General features: G+C 38.2%; 1 protein-coding gene across 2 annotated transcripts in view; it reads right to left on the bottom strand.

Annotated features, from left to right (window-relative positions):
• Positions 1-2460: 2460 nt before the first annotated feature.
• The window catches only part of sned1 (sushi, nidogen and EGF-like domains 1), an 84113-nt gene continuing 64876 nt past the window's right edge, over positions 2461-21697 (bottom strand). For both annotated transcript variants that reach the window (XM_028444762.1, XM_028444763.1), the window contains 9 exons: positions 20851-21129; positions 16314-16422; positions 14753-14835; positions 7921-8019; positions 7651-7767; positions 6563-6650; positions 3645-3724; positions 3544-3571; positions 2461-2752 (listed from right to left, as the gene is read on the bottom strand). In XM_028444762.1, coding sequence (XP_028300563.1) covers positions 3546-3571; positions 3645-3724; positions 6563-6650; positions 7651-7767; positions 7921-8019; positions 14753-14835; positions 16314-16422; positions 20851-21129 — 881 coding nt within the window. In that variant the 3' untranslated portion in view covers positions 2461-2752; positions 3544-3545. The remainder of the gene's footprint in view (positions 2753-3543; positions 3572-3644; positions 3725-6562; positions 6651-7650; positions 7768-7920; positions 8020-14752; positions 14836-16313; positions 16423-20850; positions 21130-21697) is intronic.

The raw sequence follows: 21697 nt of genomic DNA, 5'->3' as shown, positions 1-21697 counted from the left end.
ACACACTGCTGCCTTCACGGACCGTCGGACACATCAGAACCAAACCCTCAACGTTCAACTCAATAAACATTATTTAGTCAAGTAAAAGTATTGTAGTTGTTCTCTTACTTGTACATACTACTTAATGTACTTAAATAACAAATAACGTTTTTTTTTGTTTGTTTGTTTTTTTTTAATCAGCAAATTCCAAATCCTTTATTTTTTTAAGAACTGGTAGGAAACTGGTACATTAAATATGTTTGTTTTTATGCAGCTTTGAGTTTAACCTTTTTTATAACTTGAAAATTGTAACCTTAAAACTTAGGGACCTGTCGAACAGAAAAAAAATCAAACCACCAAAATTTTATCTTTTTACGTCGTGACGTCATCATCGAAGTTCTTAAAAGTAACGAGCTCATTTTTTTAAATGTAAGGAGTAGACAATACAGATATTTGTTTTAAAAAGTACGGAGTAAAAGTAAAAAGTCGCCAAAAAAAAAAAAAAACTCAAGTAAAGTACAGATACCAGAAAAGTACATAAGTACAGTAACAAAGTATTTGTACTTGTCACCTTTGTAAATATGCCTAAAATGAAAAGTTCAAATCAATTTTGGCAACAGAAATGGCCAAAAATGACATATACTACACCCGACTATATGTCTGCGTCTGAATCCACATTTATAGCAGCAGATTCTCATTGTTCTTTTGTCTTTTTATAATTACTGTTATCGTGATAAAGCAAAAATTATATATATATTTTTTAAACTTCTGAGTATGAAAATAAAAAGTTTCAGTGGAAAATAAGCAGAAAAAAGATGCTCAGGTTGTTTGAGGAATTACTTTAACTGCATTGAGTAGAACTGTGGTGAATTTTTATTTTTATGTGTTGTATGTGGATATGTACGGAGCCCTGGAGGTGACATGCGTAGATATGTAAAGAGAACGGAGCCCTGGAGGTGACCTGGCTAAAAAAAAAAACATTTATCTCGAAGGGCGACTTAATTGTCTCGCACTGCGAGTTACAGAGCCTGCTTCCGGGTCAGAGTTCGTCACAATGGCGTCATTCACAGTGCTGCATATTCATCCGTTTATTGATTTTTTACTTTGAAAACGAGTTAAAATATAAAGATATTCAGGATTTGCTTGCTTTACTTACTTTACTTTTATTTTAGTTCAAGAGGACACAGTCGTCGTTAAGCATACTCGGAGCTTGGAGTTCTGGTTGAATTCATTAGCAACCACTACAATACTACAGGTAAGTTTACGAATACCGGTGGATAATAATAATTATTAAAATCCACATTTATAAAGACCAAGGTGAGCATTTCAGCGTCCTTCGTGCAGTGCTATGTATGTATTTTCTACAGTCTATGAATGTACTGGCAAACGCCCCGCCCCCACGCTCTGTCTCGTGTTTATAAAGCAGCATGAGCTCGGCTACGGAATGGGTGGGAGGAGGGCGGGCCGTCCTCTGGCCCAGGAGGAGGAAGTCAGTGTCCCGTCTATAGACGCGCCCACTCATGAATATGCATAAGTAGGACGCAAATCAGCCTTTGTGTAGAGTTGGTCAGAAAGTGACTTTTCAGAGGCTAAAACTCTGGAAAATAAACCTCAAATACTATGTTTTTGGGGTTCTTAGAACAAATTGAGATGGGTGAAAAATAGCATGACATGATACCTTTAATGTATTCTGTGGTGATGCAGAGAGCCTCAGTCCTGTAGATAATATAAATATAAATATATTCCACCTTATAATGTAGGCTGATCTGTATGAATGCAGCATCAGACACACAGACAAGATAAAAGAGAAAGTCAAACTGATTCTCCGTTTATAATCTCACTAATTTAAATATTATTAACACTCGTCAATTCCTGCATTAATTAATTTCTGCAGCAACAGTGTTGTTTGTGGTCTGAATTATGTATTTTAATTCTTCATATTTTTAAATAATTATACATTATTTGTGACATTCTACAGTTCCTCCATGTGTTATTGGTCTGACGCTGTAATACCCACATCGGTCACTAGAGGGCGCCAATTAACCAGACTGAAATCAACAGCTTACCTCAGCCTGGTGTGATCTAGAATCATAAAACAGCTTCTGTCTGACGAAGATTAATCCAGGATATAATTATCTAGATTCGTAACATAGGCCCTATATTTTAATGCTTTCTTTGTTAATTTAACACTTTCTCTCAAGTACCCTATGTAGCACCCCTAGGGGTACATGTACCCCCATTTGAGAAACACTGACATGATGGACAGTGATGGTAAGTTCCTTCCAGACAAAAACAAACAAAATAAGAAAACCACATTTTAATATTTTTATTAATAAAATATTTCCCTACAAAAATGGTCTATCAACACTATTTACAGAGTAGCGAGCACTGCAGTGATGCTGCTTCAACACAGAGACTAATATTTTACACTGAGGAATACATCACTCTCTGAAGTTATGGAAGAATAAAAACAACAACATGTTCCAGGTTGTGTATGAGGAGATGACAGAACCAGTTAGGGTTATGGTTATAGTTTCCCTGAGGGATGAATGTGCCACTGACACAGACTGTGTGAGTGATTCAGAAGGATGTGGACATGAGGTATAACAGGTGCTGATACAGCATTGCTGAGCGCTGAGGACGGTGGATGGTTCGCTTCCCAAATGTTCCTCAGCGCACATAGAACCATGACCTGTGGATTATAAATGCCAAATAGACGTTTGCAGGTTCTCCATGTGACAGTAATGACAGTCCTTACATCAGTGTCCATCGTCTGTGCAAAGGAGACGGAAAGGAAAAAAACTCAGTGAGGAAAGATTGAGTGATATACAGTATAACAAACACTGACATGAACATGTGAAGCACATGTCAAACTCAAGGCCCGGGGGCCAAATCCGGCCCTATAGACAGGATAAAGTCGAAATGACAGAAAACATGAATCATTGTGTAAAAATACAAAGTAATTCAGTTGTAGATAAATTTAACTAATATCCACAATATTTGGAAATTTTGTGATTTTTTTTCTTCTAATTTTATGTTTTTTTGTTGTTTTGTGTGTTTTTACTTTTATATTTATTGACGTCGCCGTGTGTTTCTCGTGTCATTTTTTTGTGGTTTGTTTTTTGGGTAAAAAATGTTTCTCCTTTCTTGTGTATTTGTGTTTTTGGTGTTATTTAGCACATTTTCTCTCATTTTGTGTAATTTTGCTATAAACTGTTAGAGTACAGTTTTCCCACGCTTTTATCACTTGATGGCAGCCATTTTGAATTCCAATTTGTCGAAAAAGGAAGTTTTATCTTTTCCAAAATCCTGCAATTTTATTAGAATCTTTCCGCAAAATTTTCCCACATTAAATAAAAAAAATGGTCACAAACTCCAAGAAATGTAAATATTGGATGTTGTCTTGTGACTTCCATTAATTTTCATGTTTACAAGGCAGAATAATGTTGAAATTGCTTGTTTTCCTGCCTAAAATCTGCGGCCCACTTACGATCCAACTACGGTACTTTATATTTGGCCCCTGAACTAAAATGAGTTTGAGACCCCTGTGTTAGAGGAACCCACCTTTACTGCTGTCTGTTTGGTCTTCTGACTGTAGAGAGAATAAACAGATGTGTGTTAGAGGAACACAAGTGAAAACATCTGCATCATGAACACAAACGTACTCTGGGGTTTCCTGGGCGTCGTTGGTTCACAAACCTCTCGATAACACACGTCTTGTTGCACTTTATACATCCGTTTATAGCTGAAAGAGAGGAAAACATGAAACTTCATTTAACTCAATATATAATTAGATTCAGGTAGACATATTATATAAGAATGACCCCTCCTATTATCCAGAGGGTCAATTTGACCCCATTCAATGTTTAACATTCAAAAATAATAGTTGACTTTTTTTTGCTTCATATTTCATGACTTTTCCTAATTTGATGGGTACAACTGATTAACTGTTTCGACTGTCAACTGTCAGTCTTCCTCAGAGCCATCTGCTGATCGCTTTGATGTGTCCTTATGAGTTCTTTCTGGGTGTGGCCAACTTGATAGTTCTGTCACGCTCACCACGCCCGCCACATAGAAGAGCGGCGTGCATGTCAGCCTTCCTCAGACGCCTCTGAGGATAGTTTGGAATAGTTGAAACAATGTGTGTGTGTGTGTGTGTGTGTGTGTGTGTGTGTGTGTGTGTGTGTGTGTGTGTGTGTGACGAGTACAAAGAACAGTCATTTTTCACATGAGAGACACTACTAAAGTAATGTGATAAATATGAAGTGATCAGCTGTTACATACTGTATTGGGCACCAATTGTAAAGTTGCGCATACTAAAATAAACAGCAACTTTTTGAAACATTTAGCAAAAAACGTGAATTTTTTTTATGTTACTTTTGACTTGATTTACAGCAATATTTGTGAAATTTGTGATATTTACTTTTTATTTTATTTAGCTTTTACTTTGGTACTTTCGGTGAATTTGCACATCAGCCAAATATTTAGTTTCACCTGTGACATTTTGATTTAACATTTAACATTCGGATTTAGATCTAAAAATGTAACATTTCGATTTTAACCTTTCCATTTAACATTCAACATTCGGATTTAGATCTAACATTTCCGTTTAAGTTTAACATTTAGATTTAACATTTACATTTAAACTTAATATTTAGATTTAATATTTAATATGTAGATTTAACATTTAACATTTAGATTTTGCATTTACATTTAATATTTAACATTTACATTTAAATTTAACATTTAGATTTAGATTTAACATTCAAATTTAACATTTACATTTTAACATTTACATTTAACATTTACATTTAACATTTACATTTAACATTTAACATTTGGATTTAACATTTACATTTAAATTTAACATTTAGATTTAACATTTATTATGTGGATTCAACATTTAACATTTAAATTTAACATTCACATTTAACATTCACATTTAACATTCACATTTAATATTTAACATTTAACATTTAGATTTACCATTAAGATTAATCATTTAGATTTAAAGGGGCCATATCATGGTTTTAAATCCTTCCTTTTTACATATAAATCATACAGTTGTGGTCTATATAAAGCTGAAATGCAATGCTTGGGTCTGAATTCCTCATTATTTTAGCTCCACCCCTTTTCTACCCTTTTTCTGATGTGCTTCTGAGAGCAACTCGTTTTGGTGCGGTCTCTTTAAATGCAAATGAGACACTCCATACCCCGCCCCCTCTTCAGGTGACACTCGGTTCAACCCCACCCTGTTCGGCCATTTTTGTAGTTTGATAGAAGAGATACGGCTATGTAGCGGAGCATAAATTTTTTATTCAGAGGTTATTTACAAAATGTCAACAACAGAAGACTTGTCCATCCAGCCTTACATGTTCCAGCCAGAGTCTGACCCAGTGGAGCGAGATGAAAATGAAGATGATGAACCTGCAGAACCCTAACAAGTGAGCTAACACAAGCACCGAGCTAACGCTAGCGCCAAGCTAACGTCACGAAATGCATTTTAATACAGTTTTTTCAAAGACAAAAACGGCAAAATTAAATGACTAATGAAAACTTTAGACTTAAATTAAATCATGTAGACCATATCATCAAGGATCTAAAACGAGCACACAGCGCTAACATATGAAGACGGTGCAACTGCTAATGCTAACAAAACAATGACAGGGACGTCTTATTGTCACACTTTTTAGCGTTATTAACAGCTTCCCGAAGTGCTCTGTTCATCATCTCCAAAGATAGAAGGAATTGAACCCTCAATCAGACAAAGTCTTTCTGTAAATCCTTCTTTATACTGGTGGAGGTTGCTGAAGCAGTCATCCTTGAAGTGCTTCGCACACACAAAAATGACCATACCTACAGATGTGGGTACATTTCTATAAAAAATAAAACTCAACCAGACACTTTGAAAAGGTTCTGATGCTGGGAGACGGTGTAATGAAGCGTGTGGGTTACTACATCCAACAACCAAACGTTTTGACTTATCCTCTCGTAACTTCTGCATCCTTGAGCTTGGACTACAAAATAAAAGCGAGAAATAAAAATGGCGGATTGCTCGAAGTGTTGGACCTGGAGTTGATGTCCTAATTTGGCAGTTCCGCTGCAAATACTGTGATGTAATAGTTCAAAAAATGTAATAGAGAATCGAAAAATCGAAACAGATTGAAAAATATGAGCAAAACAGAATATAAAGATATCTACGGAGCACCTGAAGAGACTAATTTGATTTTTTCTGTACTTCTAAGCACTCTAAATATACAACAAAATGCATTTAAGGGCTAAAAAAGTGGATTTAGCATGATATGTCCCCTTTAACATTGACATTTTTTTTACTATAAAAATAAATATCAGAAATTTACTGTGATCAAGTATTGCTGTAAATCTGGTCAAATGTAGCATAAAAAAAAATCACATGTTTTTTAAACCTGGTTTGTTGCCAAATGTTGCAAAAAAGTTGCTGTTTAATTTAGCATGTATAACTTTACAATGTGCGGCCCATACTTACACATTCCTTCTTGTTTTAAGTTTATGATGGATATAAAAGCTGAGTAAGAGCAGTCAGTGGTGACGTGTGTGTGCTTACAGGTAGTGACACACTCCGTCCTCCCACACGGGAACGCTCTTGGTCTCAGAGTAGAGACGAGTGCAGGGATGAGGAACTCGTTGGCACGCTGTAAGCACAGGTCACACAACATGAGTTCATAGGGTTAATGAAGGGAAGAGGACTGATGGATGCTTTCAGGACAAAGGAATGTTTAAACAATCAGACGAAGGATGTTTGGACAAAGAACTGATTAAAGAGCTTCACACACTCACACTTATTAACATTTGCTTTATGAGGAAATTTAACTCAACATTCCACTGAGTGCTTGTTTTACCTTTTGGTAAACTCACATAGTTTATAGTTCATTCAAATTATACACTTTTTTAATGGGAAATTAAGTTTTACATGAAACATACTGAATCCTCTTTAACCTGATCTAAAACCATTTGAACTCTAAGTCAATTTTGTTCATGGCCCAATCTGAGCTGCAGGGATTCAACAAACAACATTTTAGTTTATTTGGGCAAATGCATAAAAACAGAAACTACAGGAAGAGTTTTTAAGTTCCATCTAAAGGAAATGCCTCACGAAAATGTTAAATGTAAATTTTACATGTTAAATCTAAATCTAAATGCTAAACATTAAATCTATATGTTAAATCTAAATGTCACAGGTGAAACTAAGTATTTAGCTAATATGCAAATTCCCCTGAATGAGCTTTTATTTTGGTATTACTGGATAATTTGCATATAACCTAAATATTTAGCTTCACCAGTTACATTTAGATTCAACGTTTAGATTTAGATTTAAATTTACCATTTAGATTGACGATATAGATTTAAAATTTTGATTTAGATTTAACATTTATATTTAAATTTAATATTTAGATTTAACATTGACATCATATATCTACAAAAAATAAATACCACAAATATTGCTGTTAATCTCATCAAAAGTAACATAAAAAAATGTTTTTAAACGTGGTTTGTTGCTAAATGTTGCTGTTTATTTTAGCATGTGCCCCATACAAGGTTTATATTGTAAAGAGGAATAAAGCAGTATGAATAGCATGTTATAAATGTGTGTTGGGTAAACAAAGATAATAAAGATGAGGCCCGTCCACTTACACAGTTCACACTGTCGGCCCTTGAATCCTGCGGCACAGTCACACACCAACGACTGGCTTTCATTGACACACGAGCCTCCGTTGAGGCAGTGGAGGCTGAGGCAGTCCTGAAGCGACTCTGAGACACAACAGCTGCCGTTAAAACATCAGCTCACGTTTCAGCCTCGCTCCACATTATCCACAGCTGAGAGCTGAGCTCTGCAGCCACACCAACGTCAGCTGCTAGCGCTCACACATGTACCAACTAAAAACCACTATTAAAAACACCCACCAGACTTTGCTCTCATAGATTCTTCTTGGAGCTCGAGTGCGAGGCTGATTTTGTTGGTTGTTTCCTCCATCTTCTCTAATCTGATTGGTGGATCAGGTTCTGAGAGAGGAACACCAGAGTAAACAGAGAAGTGTGAGATAAAAGAAGAGAGATAAACTAGCAGAGGTGTAAAGAGTACTAATATACAGTATCCTACTCAAGTAGAAGGACTGATACTTGATTAAAATTGTACTCAAGTACAAGTGAAAAATTTAAATAGTACTCAAAGTAAAAGTTACTAGTTACTTTCACCCCCCACGTTTATTTTTGGTAATAAATCTTGGTACAGTTCCCTTGCATACAGTAAACATCTCATGTATAAACCTAAAAAAGGCAGGAGAAAATCTTAATTTATTTTCCACAAAGGCATCTGTATAAAATAAAAGGTTTGTCAAAATGTACAATTCTTTTAAAAATAAAGTAACACCAATTAATTCATATAAATATAAAAACATTCTCAGGCTCTAAGTATAGATACATTTATGAACTCTAAAACTGAGAAAATAACCTCCATTTAATGCTGTTTTGATGCCGTGCATTACGTTGAATCTGATTGGTCGGCTATGATGTGATGCATTTGATTGTTGTCTGGTCATTTCATTTTTTGTAGTTTCACAATGTCTGTTGATCATTTTTAAATAATAATAATAATTTACTCAGTAACAGCTGGGTGTACAAATTTAACAAATTACTTATTTTAAACAAGTAAAATTACTGATTTAGAAATACATTAAAAAAAGTACAGGTACCTATAAAAACAACTAAATTACAGTAACGTGACTACCTATAATCTATTATTTTCACCTATGCAAACTACAGACACAAGCCGTCAATGATAAAAGCATATGACATCATGAGTACAACCTCGAGGAAAAAAGCAGAGTAATCTGAGAACTGAAGCTTATTCTCAAGAGCTAAAGATAACATCTGTATCAAAGTTTGTTTACAAAACATGAACAGGAAGTGAAATTACAGCCTCTGAAAAAAAAATAACAAAATCAGAGAATATTGCAAACAGTCAATGTTGCTACAACCTTTAGCAATGCTCAGACAGAACGTAGCTACTCAAAAAAATAACATTGGCACTGCTCAGAGCAGAGAGAGGCTAAAGGCTAAAGGCTAAAGCTAGTGTTGTAGTACAAGAGACTGGTCCTGAGCCATGTTGTGAATGTCATACTACTGTAGTATTCACACTAACGTACTACTCACACTAACGTACTACTCACACTAACGTACTACTCACACTAACGTACTACTCACACTAACGTTCTACTCACACTAACGTTCTACTCACACTAACGTACTACTCATCCTCACGTACTACTCACACTAACGTACTACTCACACTAACGTACTACTCACACTAACGTACTACTCACACTAACGTACTACTCACACTAACGTTCTACTCATCCTCACAAACTACTCACACTAACGTACTACTCACACTAACGTACTACTCACCCTAACGTTCTACTCACACTAACGTTCTACTCACCCTAACGTTCTACTCACACTAACGTTCTACTCACACTAACGTACTACTCACACTAACGTACTACTCACACTAACGTACTACTCACACTAACGTTCTACTCATCCTCACAAACTACTCACACTAACGTACTACTCACACTAACGTACTACTCACCCTAACGTTCTACTCACACTAACGTTCTACTCACACTAACGTTCTACTCACACTAACGTTCTACTCATCCTCACGTACTACTCACACTAACGTTCTACTCATCCTAACGTTCTACTCACACTAACGTTCTACTCATCCTCACGTACTACTCACACTAACGTACTACTCACACTAACGTACTACTCACACTAACGTACTACTTATCCTAACGTTCTACTCACACTAACGTTCTACTCATCCTCACGTACTACTCACACTAACGTACTACTCACACTAACGTACTACTCACACTAACGTACTACTCACACTAACGTACTACTTATCCTAACGTTCTACTCACACTAACGTTCTACTCATCCTCACGTACTACTCACACTAACGTACTACTTATCCTAACGTTCTACTCACACTAACGTTCTACTCATCCTCACGTACTACTCACACTAACGTACTACTCACACTAACGTACTACTCATCCAAACGTACTACTCACACTAACGTACTACTCATCCTAACGTACTACTCACACTAACGTACTACTCACACTAACGTACTACTCACACTAACGTACTACTCATACAAACGTACTACTCATACAAACGTACTACTCACACTAACGTACTACTCACTCTAACGTACTACTCACACTAACGTACTACTCACACTAACGTACTACTCACACTAACGTACTACTCATCCTAACGTACTACTCATACGAACGTACTACTCACACTAACGTACTACTCACACTAACGTACTACTCACCCTAACGTACTACTCATCCTAACGTACTACTCACACTAACGTACTACTCACACTAACGTACTACTCACACTAACGTACTACTCATCCTAACGTACTACTCACACTAACGTACTACTCATCCTAACGTACTACTCACACTAACGTACTACTCACACTAACGTACTACTCACACTAACGTATTACTCACCCTAACGTACTACTCACACTAACGTACTACTCACACTAACGTACTACTCACACTAACGTACTACTCATCCTAACGTACTACTCATACTAACGTATTACTCATCCTAACGTACTACTCACACTAACGTACTACTCACACTAACGTATTACTCACACTAACGTACTACTCACACTAACGTATTACTCATCCTAACGTACTACTCATACTAACGTACTACTCACACTAACGTACTACTCACACTAAGTTTGAAGTTTAAAAAAGTATGTAGTGCATTCACATTAGACAGTATTAAAAGATTGAGTATGTGAAAAATACCCAGATGCATACTATATCGGGACATTTTTAAAGTATGCACGTTGGGCACATTAGTTATACTCAACCGTCCCATGATGCATTGGGAGCGGAATGTAAAACCGGCTACAACCTAAAAATCAAACATTCCTTTTTCATTCGTTTTTTAACACTTCTGTAATCAGGGCTCTTGTTTTGAAGTTAACAGGATGTTTGTCAGAAGTAAATGACGGACAATATGAGAATCTCCAAAATGTGTCAATGAAATGTGTCTACGTGAGTTTTATGGATCAAATGAGCACATGTAAATATTCTACTTGGTCACTTTCTCACTTCAAATGTTTTCAGAACTTTCAAAGTAAAGGTGGAGAAACAACAAGGATATATAGCCTCAGTGTGAACAAGGTTTTTAACACTGTAGGTTCCAAATGCATCTTGGGAAACTTGGAAGTATACTTCAGTGGGAACGCTTATCATCCTAATCATACTATAGTATACAGTAGACTGTATATACTCATTGAGTTTGTCTATAAACATCTTTGTTTGTATAGCACAACCAAACGACGCTAATATGATCCAAAGCTACATCTGCAGGCTGTACATCATAAACTTCTTATAAACTCTTGTTTTTTGACGTCTTCTAATCAAGAGTTCATGTGCATTATTGTGAATGAAAGCTTTCAGATAAACCACGCTGTCTGTCTTCTGTGGTGGTGTTTACATATACATTACATACACATTCCTACACGTTGGTGCATCTTGAAGTGGTGTAAACATGGAGCGCTTTAACAGAAAAGAAGAAGTTTCTGAGATTCTTAAACCTTGAATATCTGAGAGGAACCTCGGCCATCAAAGAACAGTTTGAGTTTCAGTTCGTTTTCCCACAAATGGACACAGACTGGGTTTCATCGTAAAACACTGGTATAAAATATTCTTTAAGTGTGATTAGAAATAAAAACAGAGAGTGAGAGATAGAGAAGGGTAACCACAATAATGTCATTGCTTTAATCAAGGGCCACATTATCAACATGTATATGACCAAGTCAAGCATTTTAGGGTGTCTGTGTTTTTGTGGTCATTTTGTATATTTTTATTTATGTAAATACGTGTCATTTCGTGTATTCACCTTTTTGTGGTTGTATTGTTGTTTTGTGAGTTTTTCGTATTTTTGTGTGTTTTTGGAGTCATTTTGTGTGTTTTGGGGGTCATTTTGGGTATTATTCCCTCATTATGGATAATATTCTGTCATGTTGGATATTATTCTGTCATTTTCAGAATTTTAGTTTTCAGTTTGTGTGTTTTGTAAGTCATTATGTGTGTTTTTGTTATGATTATGTGTGTCTTTGCTGTCAATTTGAGTATTTAAAAAAATCTTTTCTTTTTTTCCATTTTCAGTTTTTCTGTGGTTAATTTGTGCATTTTTGGAGTCCTTTTCTGTATTCTTGTTGTTTTGTGTATTTTTCTGTCATTTTGGGTAATTCTGTTGGCATTTTGTTTGTCTTTGAAGACATTCTGTATATGCTTTGTTTTGTGAATTTTTATGTGTTTTCGCATACATTTACACGTGTGTGTTTTTCAAGTAACTTTGTGTATTTTTGTTGTCATTTCATATATTTGCCATTTTGTGGTTGTTGATTTGTGAGTTTTCAGTAATTTAGAGAGTTTTTTGAGTCATTCTGGGTAATATTCTGTCATTTTGGAAATTTAAGTTTTTGTTATGATTTTGTGGATTTTTTTTGTCATTATCAGATTTTTTGTGCTTAATTTGTGCATTTTTGGAGTCGTTTTCTGTGTTCTTGTTCTTTTGTGTATTTTTCAGTCATTTTGTGTAATTCTGTTACCATTTTGTCTGTCTTTGAAGATAATCTGTATATGCTTTGTTTTGATGTTATTTTGTGTATTTATGAACCATTTTGTGAATTATTTTTATTTTTTTCAAAATATATATATATATATATATACAGTGGGGCAAAAAAGTATTTAGTCAGCCACCAATTGTGCAAGTTCTCCCACTTAAAATGATGACAGAGATCTGTAATTTTCATCATAGGTACACTTCAACTGTGAGAGACAGAATGTGAAAAAAAATCCAGGAATTCACATTGTAGGAATTTTAAAGAATTTATTTGTAAATTATGGTGGAAAATAAGTATTTGGTCACTTCAAACAAGAAAGATCTCTGGCTCTCACAGACCTGTAACTTCTTCTTTAAGAAGCTCTTCTGTCCTCCACTCGTTACCTGTTAATAACACCTGTTTGAACTGGTTATCTGTATAAAAGACACCTGTCCACAACCTCAAACAGTCAGACTCCAAACTCCACTATGGCCAAGACCAAAGAGCTGTCGAAGGACACCAGGAAAATAATTGTAGACCTGCACCAGACTGGGAAGAGTGAATCTACAATAGGCAAGCAGCTTGGTGTGAAAAAATCAACTGTGGGAGCAATTATCAGAAAATGGAAGACATACAAGACCACTGATAATCTCCCTCGATCTGGGGCTCCACGCAAGATCTCATCCCGTGGGGTCAAAATGATCATGAGAACGGTGAGCAAAAATCCCAGAACCACACGGGGGGACCTGGTGAATGACCTGCAGAGAGCTGGGACCAAAGTAACAAAGGTTACCATCAGTAACACACTACGCTGACAGGGAATCAAATCCTGCAGTGCCAGACGTGTCCCCCTGCTTAAGCCAGTGCATGTCCAGGCCCGTCTGAAGTTTGCCAGAGAGCACATGGATGATACAGAAGAGGATTGGGAGAATGTCATGTGGTCAGATGAAACCAAAATATAACTTTTTGGTATAAACTCAACTCGTCGTGTTTGGAGGAAGAAGAATACTGAGTTGCATCCCAAGAACACCATACCTACTGTGAAGCATGGGGGTGGAAACATCATGCTTTGGGGCTGTTTTTCTGCTAAGGGGACAGGACGACTGATCCGTGTTAAGGAAAGAATGAATGGGGCCATGTATCGTGAGATTTTGAGCCAAAACCTCCTTCCATCAGTGAGAGCTTTGAAGATGAAACGTGGCTGGGTCTTCCAGCATGACAATGATCCCAAACACACGAAGGAGTGGCTCCGTAAGAAGCATTTGAAAGTCCTGGAGTGGCCTAGCCAGTCTCCAGACCTCAACCCCATAGAAAATCTGTGGAGGGAGTTGAAAGTCTGTGTTGCTCGGCGACAGCCCCAAAACATCACTGCTCTAGAGGAGATCTGCATGGAGGAAAGGGGTAAAATACCAGCTACTGTGTGTGCAAACCTGGTAAAGACCTATAGTAATCGTTTGACCTCTGTTATTGCCAACAAAGGTTATATTACAAAGTATTGAGTTGAATTTTTGTTATTGACCAAATACTTATTTTCCACCATAATTTACAAATAAATTCTTTAAAAATCCTACAATGTGAATTCCTGGATTTTTTTTTCACATTCTGTCTCTCACAGTTGAAGTGTACCTATGATGAAAATTACAGACCTCTGTCATCATTTTAAGTGGGAGAACTTGCACAATTGGTGGCTGACTAAATACTTTTTTGCCCCACTGTATATAATATATATATTTTAATGCATACAAAACACAGAAACAAAAAAAGAAAAAAACAAAAAAAAACAAAGATTAAACCAAATATGAATTTTTGGAATCTTCTTGTGTCTTTTTGTTGTTACTTTTGCTGTCATTTTGTGTGTTTTTAGAGTTATTTTGTGTTATGTTGGGCTTTGCATTCCTTTCAACTTTTTGTATTACAATTTTGTTGTTTTGGGGGTCGCATAAAGTTAAACCAAGGGCTACATGCATTCTGGAAGGAGGAGTTGTGATTGTGAGGGACATCCCTCATGCCATCAGTTGTATGATTATATATGCTAATGTTCCTCCCAACGAGGCTCGTACTCACTGGTGCGATGTCTAATAGATTTTCTGGGTAGGTGAGCGAGCTTTGCTGTAATCTTCCCTCTTCTGTCAACCAGTTGTGTGAATCTGTAATACAGAGAAACTGATTGGTATTAAGCAAAGTAAATATAACAATATCCTTGAATAAGTTCATAAATAACGGAGTATAAACAACATGCGACGACAAAATGCAAACAGGAGTCTGATCGTCTTCACAAACAAATAAATATGACCAGTGAACGCTTCCTAAAGAGTTCTTGAGATGTGATAACAGAACCGGGTCAGTAATTGTAATTGAGTTCAGATCATTTACTTTGTAATTGTAACTACATTGAAATTCTATAAAAACCGTTACAATTTAATTAAACACAAAGCTAAGAAACCATGGTACAGTTCTATGTCTTACACATACAGTATGTAGTTAACAATTATTAAAATATGTTTCATACCATGTTTTCCCACTACCTGTCACTTCTTTTCATTTTACCATTTAAAAAAAGAAAGAATATAATACCAATAGTATAATTGATTAGGTAGCCTAACAAGGTACCCAAGAGATGAGAAACTAATTAGATGATAAATAATGTTATTAGTGTATTATACAGCTGATTTGAGACTCAAAAATGAGTTTGAGATTGTTGCCGTGGGGGGAAAGAGAAAAAATAGACCGTCTCAAGATTTGCATCAACCACAATGTCTGTAACATATACAATAATGCAAAAAATATTGGTAACATAATTTTAACGTTTAATTTTGTAAATTAAATATAAAATCCTTCTGCTTCATTTTTGCTGCAGTACCATACATGAACTGCTGGGTGCAGTGTTGCTTTCTATTTACGTTGTGAAGATGAATTGCGCAACAGAAGAAGAACCAACCTAAAGTCTCAAAAGTTTGGGACAGTGAAGGTTTCTTATCCTTATCCTTTCAGCACATGTGCGTAGACTACTTCACTTCCTTCACTCGCAATCTTTACGATAGAGCTCCTGGGACGTGATATTTGAATGTAAACCAACCATACGTTTGTTAAATATTTAATAGTACATATGTGACTGTTTTTATAGTGTTTTTACTTGTTAATTTAAAAAAAAAGACAAAAAGGAAAAACCATCGCAAGACAATATATACAAAAACAGATCAAAACACAATACACAACAATGACTGTCAAAAACCAAACAGAAAATAAAATAAAAACCAAAATAAATCAGAATTCACTAAAAAACAATGGGCAGCAGTGTTTGAATGCACAAACTGATTTATTTTAAATAGCAGGGTTTCAACCTTTTAAATATTACACAAACTGCCATAAAATACACCGACCGGATGGAGACGCTTTTTAGTGCATCCGTTGAAAGGATCTCATTAGAGGTGCTAACAGAAAGCTAACACAAGGAAGGTTATGTTTTATGGGGTTATTTATTAAAGGCTCAGTTATTGTGATTAACTGAATTTGAACTTTAGTAATTGAGAACATACTTGTACTTTCTGGGGAAAAATAATAATTGCAATTTTAATTATTGTAATTGGAAAAAATGCCTGTCACCATAATCATAATTGAGCCCTACCTGTTGTGCTCCTCTGTGATGTCCACGTCCTGGTTTAGTCGCTCACTCTGAGAACCATGTGGCGTCGCTGCTGGTCTTTCTCTCCTCCCTGCTCTGCTCTGTGTTGGCACTGAGTCAAAAACAAGCCACGTTCAAAACTCACTCACTTATCATTCAAACATGTTTTTGCATTTGAAGGAATTCAAATATAAAAAAACAAAATAGAGTTATGATAAATGATAAGTTATCAAAAGTGTCCAAAATGATGGTTCCGTATTTTAATTATTGAATTGAAGTGTGAGTCAGTGTCTGTAAATCATAAACAAATCCAGTTTTTCTTTTACAGAAACGAGTTCTGAGAAGTATTAGAGGAAGTGGAAACAGGGAACATCCAAACCCAATATTTATACAGCAAAAATGATTAAAATTTCATATATTGGTATAATACAATATTTTGTTAAAAAAAATCTTAACCACAAATCTGCAAAAAAAAAAAAAAAAAAAAAAAAAAAAGCTTTTGAGGAATAGAGATATTCAAAAAAACCCAAATTGAGAACAGTGACAAAAGAAAGATGCGTTCCAGTTCAGGGGGTCAGACTATGGAACTAAATCAGGGGTCACCAACATGGTGCCCGCGGGCACTAAGTAGCCCGCATGGACCATAAGAGGTGCCCTAAGGCCTCTTCTACCAGGAGCACTAATAACCAATGAGCTTTGTCTAAAATCTGATTTACGATACCTTCCAGGCTTCAAACTCACAGAGAAATATACTTGTGACAGATGTAGTCAGAGCTTTAATAGAGTATATGCTGCACTTGATATGTTTTTGTATTAAATTAACCATCTTTAAATTTTTTATTTCTTTTTCCGCTGAGACATTAATGCAAATTTGACTGTTTCAGATAGAATTTTGTTAATTTAGCTGCAGAATGTAATAAGATGTGTTTTTAAAAAAATGCAAAGTGGATCTTTCTAAAATAATAAAAAAAAATGTTAGATTTTACATGTTTTTATAGTTTAAAAGATGTTAGTTAATAGGAACGTAAAGATTGTAATGAAAATAAAAAGTGTTGCATGTTGAAACATTTCTTACCATTTTAAGTTACTGCTTCTTTTCTTGATTATCTTACCCTTTAATTAAAGTGAAACCATGAACATTTTGTACAGTATATTAATAGTTTATATCAAACGAAGAGTTACGAATGTAACTATGGTTCTATGAATCCCGAATGACCGCCAGAGGCGGTGCTTTAAGCACTGAATATTCCCCTTCGCGCATGCGCAGTGCGAGTATGTATACCAACAATGTCACCAGTGACCCCTGGATGACCCAAAGGAAGTTTATATCTTCCGGTGTCACTCCAGGGTACTTTCCTACAGAATCTTCTCGCGAGCACACGAGGATTCTGAGTGACAAAGAGCTCTGGCGGTCATTCGGGATTCATAGAACCATAGTTACATTCGTAACTCTTCGTTCTATTTCATCCCTGCTGACCGCCAGAGGCGGTGCTTTAAGCACTGAATGACTTATACCAGAAAAGTCACGAAGAATCCTGCTTACCACCCTTCAGTGTGTAGGGTCAGAGGACTCTGGCCGAAGAACCACAGCCAATGGATGGGGTGTGGCTACATTCACCCTGTAGAATCTGGAGAAAGTGCCAGGCGACGCCCATGAGGCCGCAGCACAGATGTCCTGCAGGGGCACTCCCCTCAGGGCAGCCCATGACGTAGCAACACTCCTGGTAGAGTGGCACCGCACACCAGATGGGATGAGACGGTTACTTGCCCGATACGCATGGGCAATCACATTGACAATCCAGTTGGACAGGCGCTGCTTGGAGACAGCACCACCCCTGTTAGGGCCACCATAACAAAGAAAGAGCTGATCAGACCCCCGAAAACCTACAGTAGCTGCAATGTAGGTTTCCAGGGCGCACACTGGACACAACAGGTCAGACTGAACCTCTGGCTCCATGGAAGAAGGGTTGAACCGTGCCAGCCGAATGGGCTGGTTGAGGTGAGCGCGGGACAGCACTTTAGGGAGAAAAGCTGTATTCGGCCACAGAGTGACTCCCGAGCCGTCCGAATTCCACCTCAGACATGTGTCGCTGATTGACAGGGCGTGCAGCTCACTGACACGCTTTGCGGAGGAAATGGCCAGAAGGAACGCAGTCTTAAGGGTAACCCACTTCAGCGCTGCTCGTGCCAAGGGCTCAAACGGTGGAAGGCGCAATGCCTCCAGCACCAGGGGAAGATCCCATGCTGGAGTCCTTGTGGCTCTCGGTGGATGCAACCTCTAAGCTCCTCTCAAAAAAAGGGACACCAGCTTGTGGCTACCAATCGTGCCATTGTCGACCATTACATGTCTGCAAGATATTGCTGCGACATAGACTCTCAGCGTTGAATGAGAAAGCCCTTTGTCCAGAAGGGACTGGAGAAAGTCCAGAATAGCTGGCACAGGGCAGTGCACAGGGTCCACCTCCCGCCTTGTACACCAGTCGGAAAACAGTTTCCATCTGTTCTCATACTGGAGGCGAGTAGACGGCGCTCTTGCATTCATTATAGTATATCTAACTCGGTCGGCACAGACGCTTAGGAGCGTCTCGGGCCCCCCAGTGGCCAGTCCCTATTGCACCTCAGCACAGGCGATTTCTTTGCTTTGCCTAGCAGACACTAGCAGTTTTCTCCGCCCAGAGGTGGTGCTCATGATATTGAGTCTTTTTGGCAGAGCAGGGGTTGATCTCTTTGTCTTGAAGGAATCAACCCACTATTCTCTCTGGTTTTCCCTGAGGGAAACCACCAGTCCACTAGGCCAAGATGCACTGGACAAAGGGCCTCCTTTACGCCTTTCCACCGCTAACTCAGATTTTGCCGACACTTAAGAGAGTTCTTCAGGAGGGCCACATGTTGTTGCTAGTGGCCCCCTTCTGGCCAGCTCGGCCATAATTCCCCCTGCTGAGAAAACTCTTTCAGCGATCCATGTTGTCTTCCCAACAGGAAAGATCTGTTGTCCCAGCAGGGGGGTCAGATTTGGCCTCCCAATCCTCACCGCCTTCACTTGGCCACTGAAAGGCCCGAATCACTACTGAGCAGATGTGCGGAACCTGTCATGCAGACCATCCTGAATGCCAGAGCGCAGTCCTCTCGGCTACAGTGTGCCAACAGGTGGAAGTTATTTGTGAAGTGGTGCGAAAACCATGGGGAGGACCCAGTGCTTTGTTCGGTACCCAAGGTTCTGTAGTTCCTGTAGTCTCTCCTAGATAAGGGTCGGGCTGCATCCACCTTAAAAGTCTATGTGGCTGCAATATCGGACCAATATGCTAGGATCAACAATGTTAAAGTGGGGGGCCACAACCTTGTGGCTTTGTTTTTCAAGGGGACACTGAGACTTCACTCCACGTACCTCTGCATGGGACCTGCACTTAGTGCTGAATAGCCTGTGTCAGCCTCCCTTTGAGCCCCTGGCAAGGGCGTGGCTATAGTGGGTGTTGCGTAAAACTGTCGGTGAGTTGCATGCATTGTTGGTCAACCCATTGTGTCTGAAGTGGCACCCAGATGGTACAGGTGTCACGTTATGGCCGAACACTGCTTTTATTCCCAAGATGCTGTCCTGTTCAAATTTTAATCAGCCTATAAGGTTTGCACGATATGATCCCCAATCGGAAACAGATGGGACCAGATCAAAGTTCTTGTGTCTGGTCAGGGCCCCAAGATTTTATATTGAAAGCACTGTAGCCACTCGTACGTCTGCACAGCTTTTGTTTGTTATGAGGGTCCCAAAAAAGGCTCTGCTCTCTCCAAGCAGTGCTGATCTCACTGGATTGTAGATACTATTCACCATTCGTGTCAGGTGTCAAGCCGTCCTATACCATCGGGTGTGCGTTGTCATTCTACCAGGTGTGTGTCTACATCCTCTGGTGTCTACAGGGCGACCGTGGCTCAGGTGGTAGTTGGTCGTCTTCGGATTGAGAGGTTGGGGGTTCGATCCCAGTACCTGATTATGTGTCGAAGTGTCCTTGGGCAAGACACTGAACCCTAAGTTGCTCTCAGTGGTCGACTAGTGCCTTGCATGGCAGTCCTGTCCCACTGGTGTGTGAATGTGAGAGTGATTGGGTGAATGAGCTGATATGTAAAGCGCTTTGAGACTGTTTCAGTGTGGTGATAAAGCGCTTTATAAAATCAAGTCCATTTACCATTTACCATCCTGGGCTGCTCTTAAGGGAGTGCCCCTGAAGGAAATATGTGCTGCTGCCTCATGGATGATGCCATGCACATTCTCCAGGTTCTACAATGTGGATGTCGCTACTCCTAATCCACTGGGCGTGGTCCTTCAATCTTCAGAGGCTTCTCAGTAAGATTGGTGTCTGGGATTCCTCGTGACTACGCTGGTATAAGTCATTCAGTGCTTTAAGCACCGCCTCTGGTGGTCATTCATAGAATTTGTAATTTTGGTTTTACTTCTTTCTTATTTTTTTCTATGTGAAGGAGAAATGAATGTTTTAATGTAATAAATGAAATAAATAAACAAACAAAACATGTCTATGAGAAAAGCACTCACATGTGGTGAAGGTGAGATACTGAGGTGTGCTGTGGATCTGGTCCTGCCCGTTGTTTCTCACTGAGGTGAGGGCCACAGAGTAGGCCTGTCCTGGGGCCAGCTCCCTTAGAGTGTAGGAGCCCAGGGTTCCATCAGGCAGGAAGCGACTCCTGGTGTTCAAGCCGCGGGTCAGGTTGACCACGAACCCGTCTGGTGTGTGTGCGAGCTGGCGGCTCCAGGTGATGAGGGCCACGGTGGACTTTAGATGTGACACAGTGAGGTTCTGTGGGGGGAGAGGCCCTGATGGTAACACATGAGGAGAGAGGGAGAGAACAGGAGCTTACAAGAAAAAAAATAAAACATTAATCATCATAGTTCACCTGAGCAACGACATCAAAGTCGTTTAGTTTCTTAAACCATGAAAAGCAAAGCCAGCTTTAGTTCAGAGGCCAAACACAGGGCAGTTTGATCTGAAGTGGACTAGAAAATGAGTAATGTCAATATTAATGTGCCCTAATTCACACTTCCACGTATAAAAGATATATAAAGTTTGTAGAACACAACATAATCCAAGAAATAAGAGACAGATTTTAATAACTACAAGATGTTCACTTAAATTTCCAAGATTCATTTTGGGGAAGTTTTGTGGAATACTACAATAATAATTCAAAGTTATGGTTTCATTTATTCCAGACAGGAAGTTTACTTTGATCTCCTGATATGTTTCGACCGTGACTTCTGCGTAATAAGTTAATTTTGTCTTCTTTTTGAGGACGTCATGGACAAAACTGTGTCCAAGCATTGGACACATCAAAGCAATCAACAGATGCCTCTGAGGAAGTTGGGCAGTTGAGAGTCGAAACATGTC

This window comes from Gouania willdenowi, chromosome 4 (genome assembly GCF_900634775.1).
Source record: "Gouania willdenowi chromosome 4, fGouWil2.1, whole genome shotgun sequence".
Lineage (NCBI taxonomy): Eukaryota > Metazoa > Chordata > Actinopteri > Blenniiformes > Gobiesocidae > Gouania > Gouania willdenowi.
The sequence above is the reverse complement of the archived record's forward strand: the minus strand, read 5'-3'. Positions and strand labels throughout refer to the sequence as shown.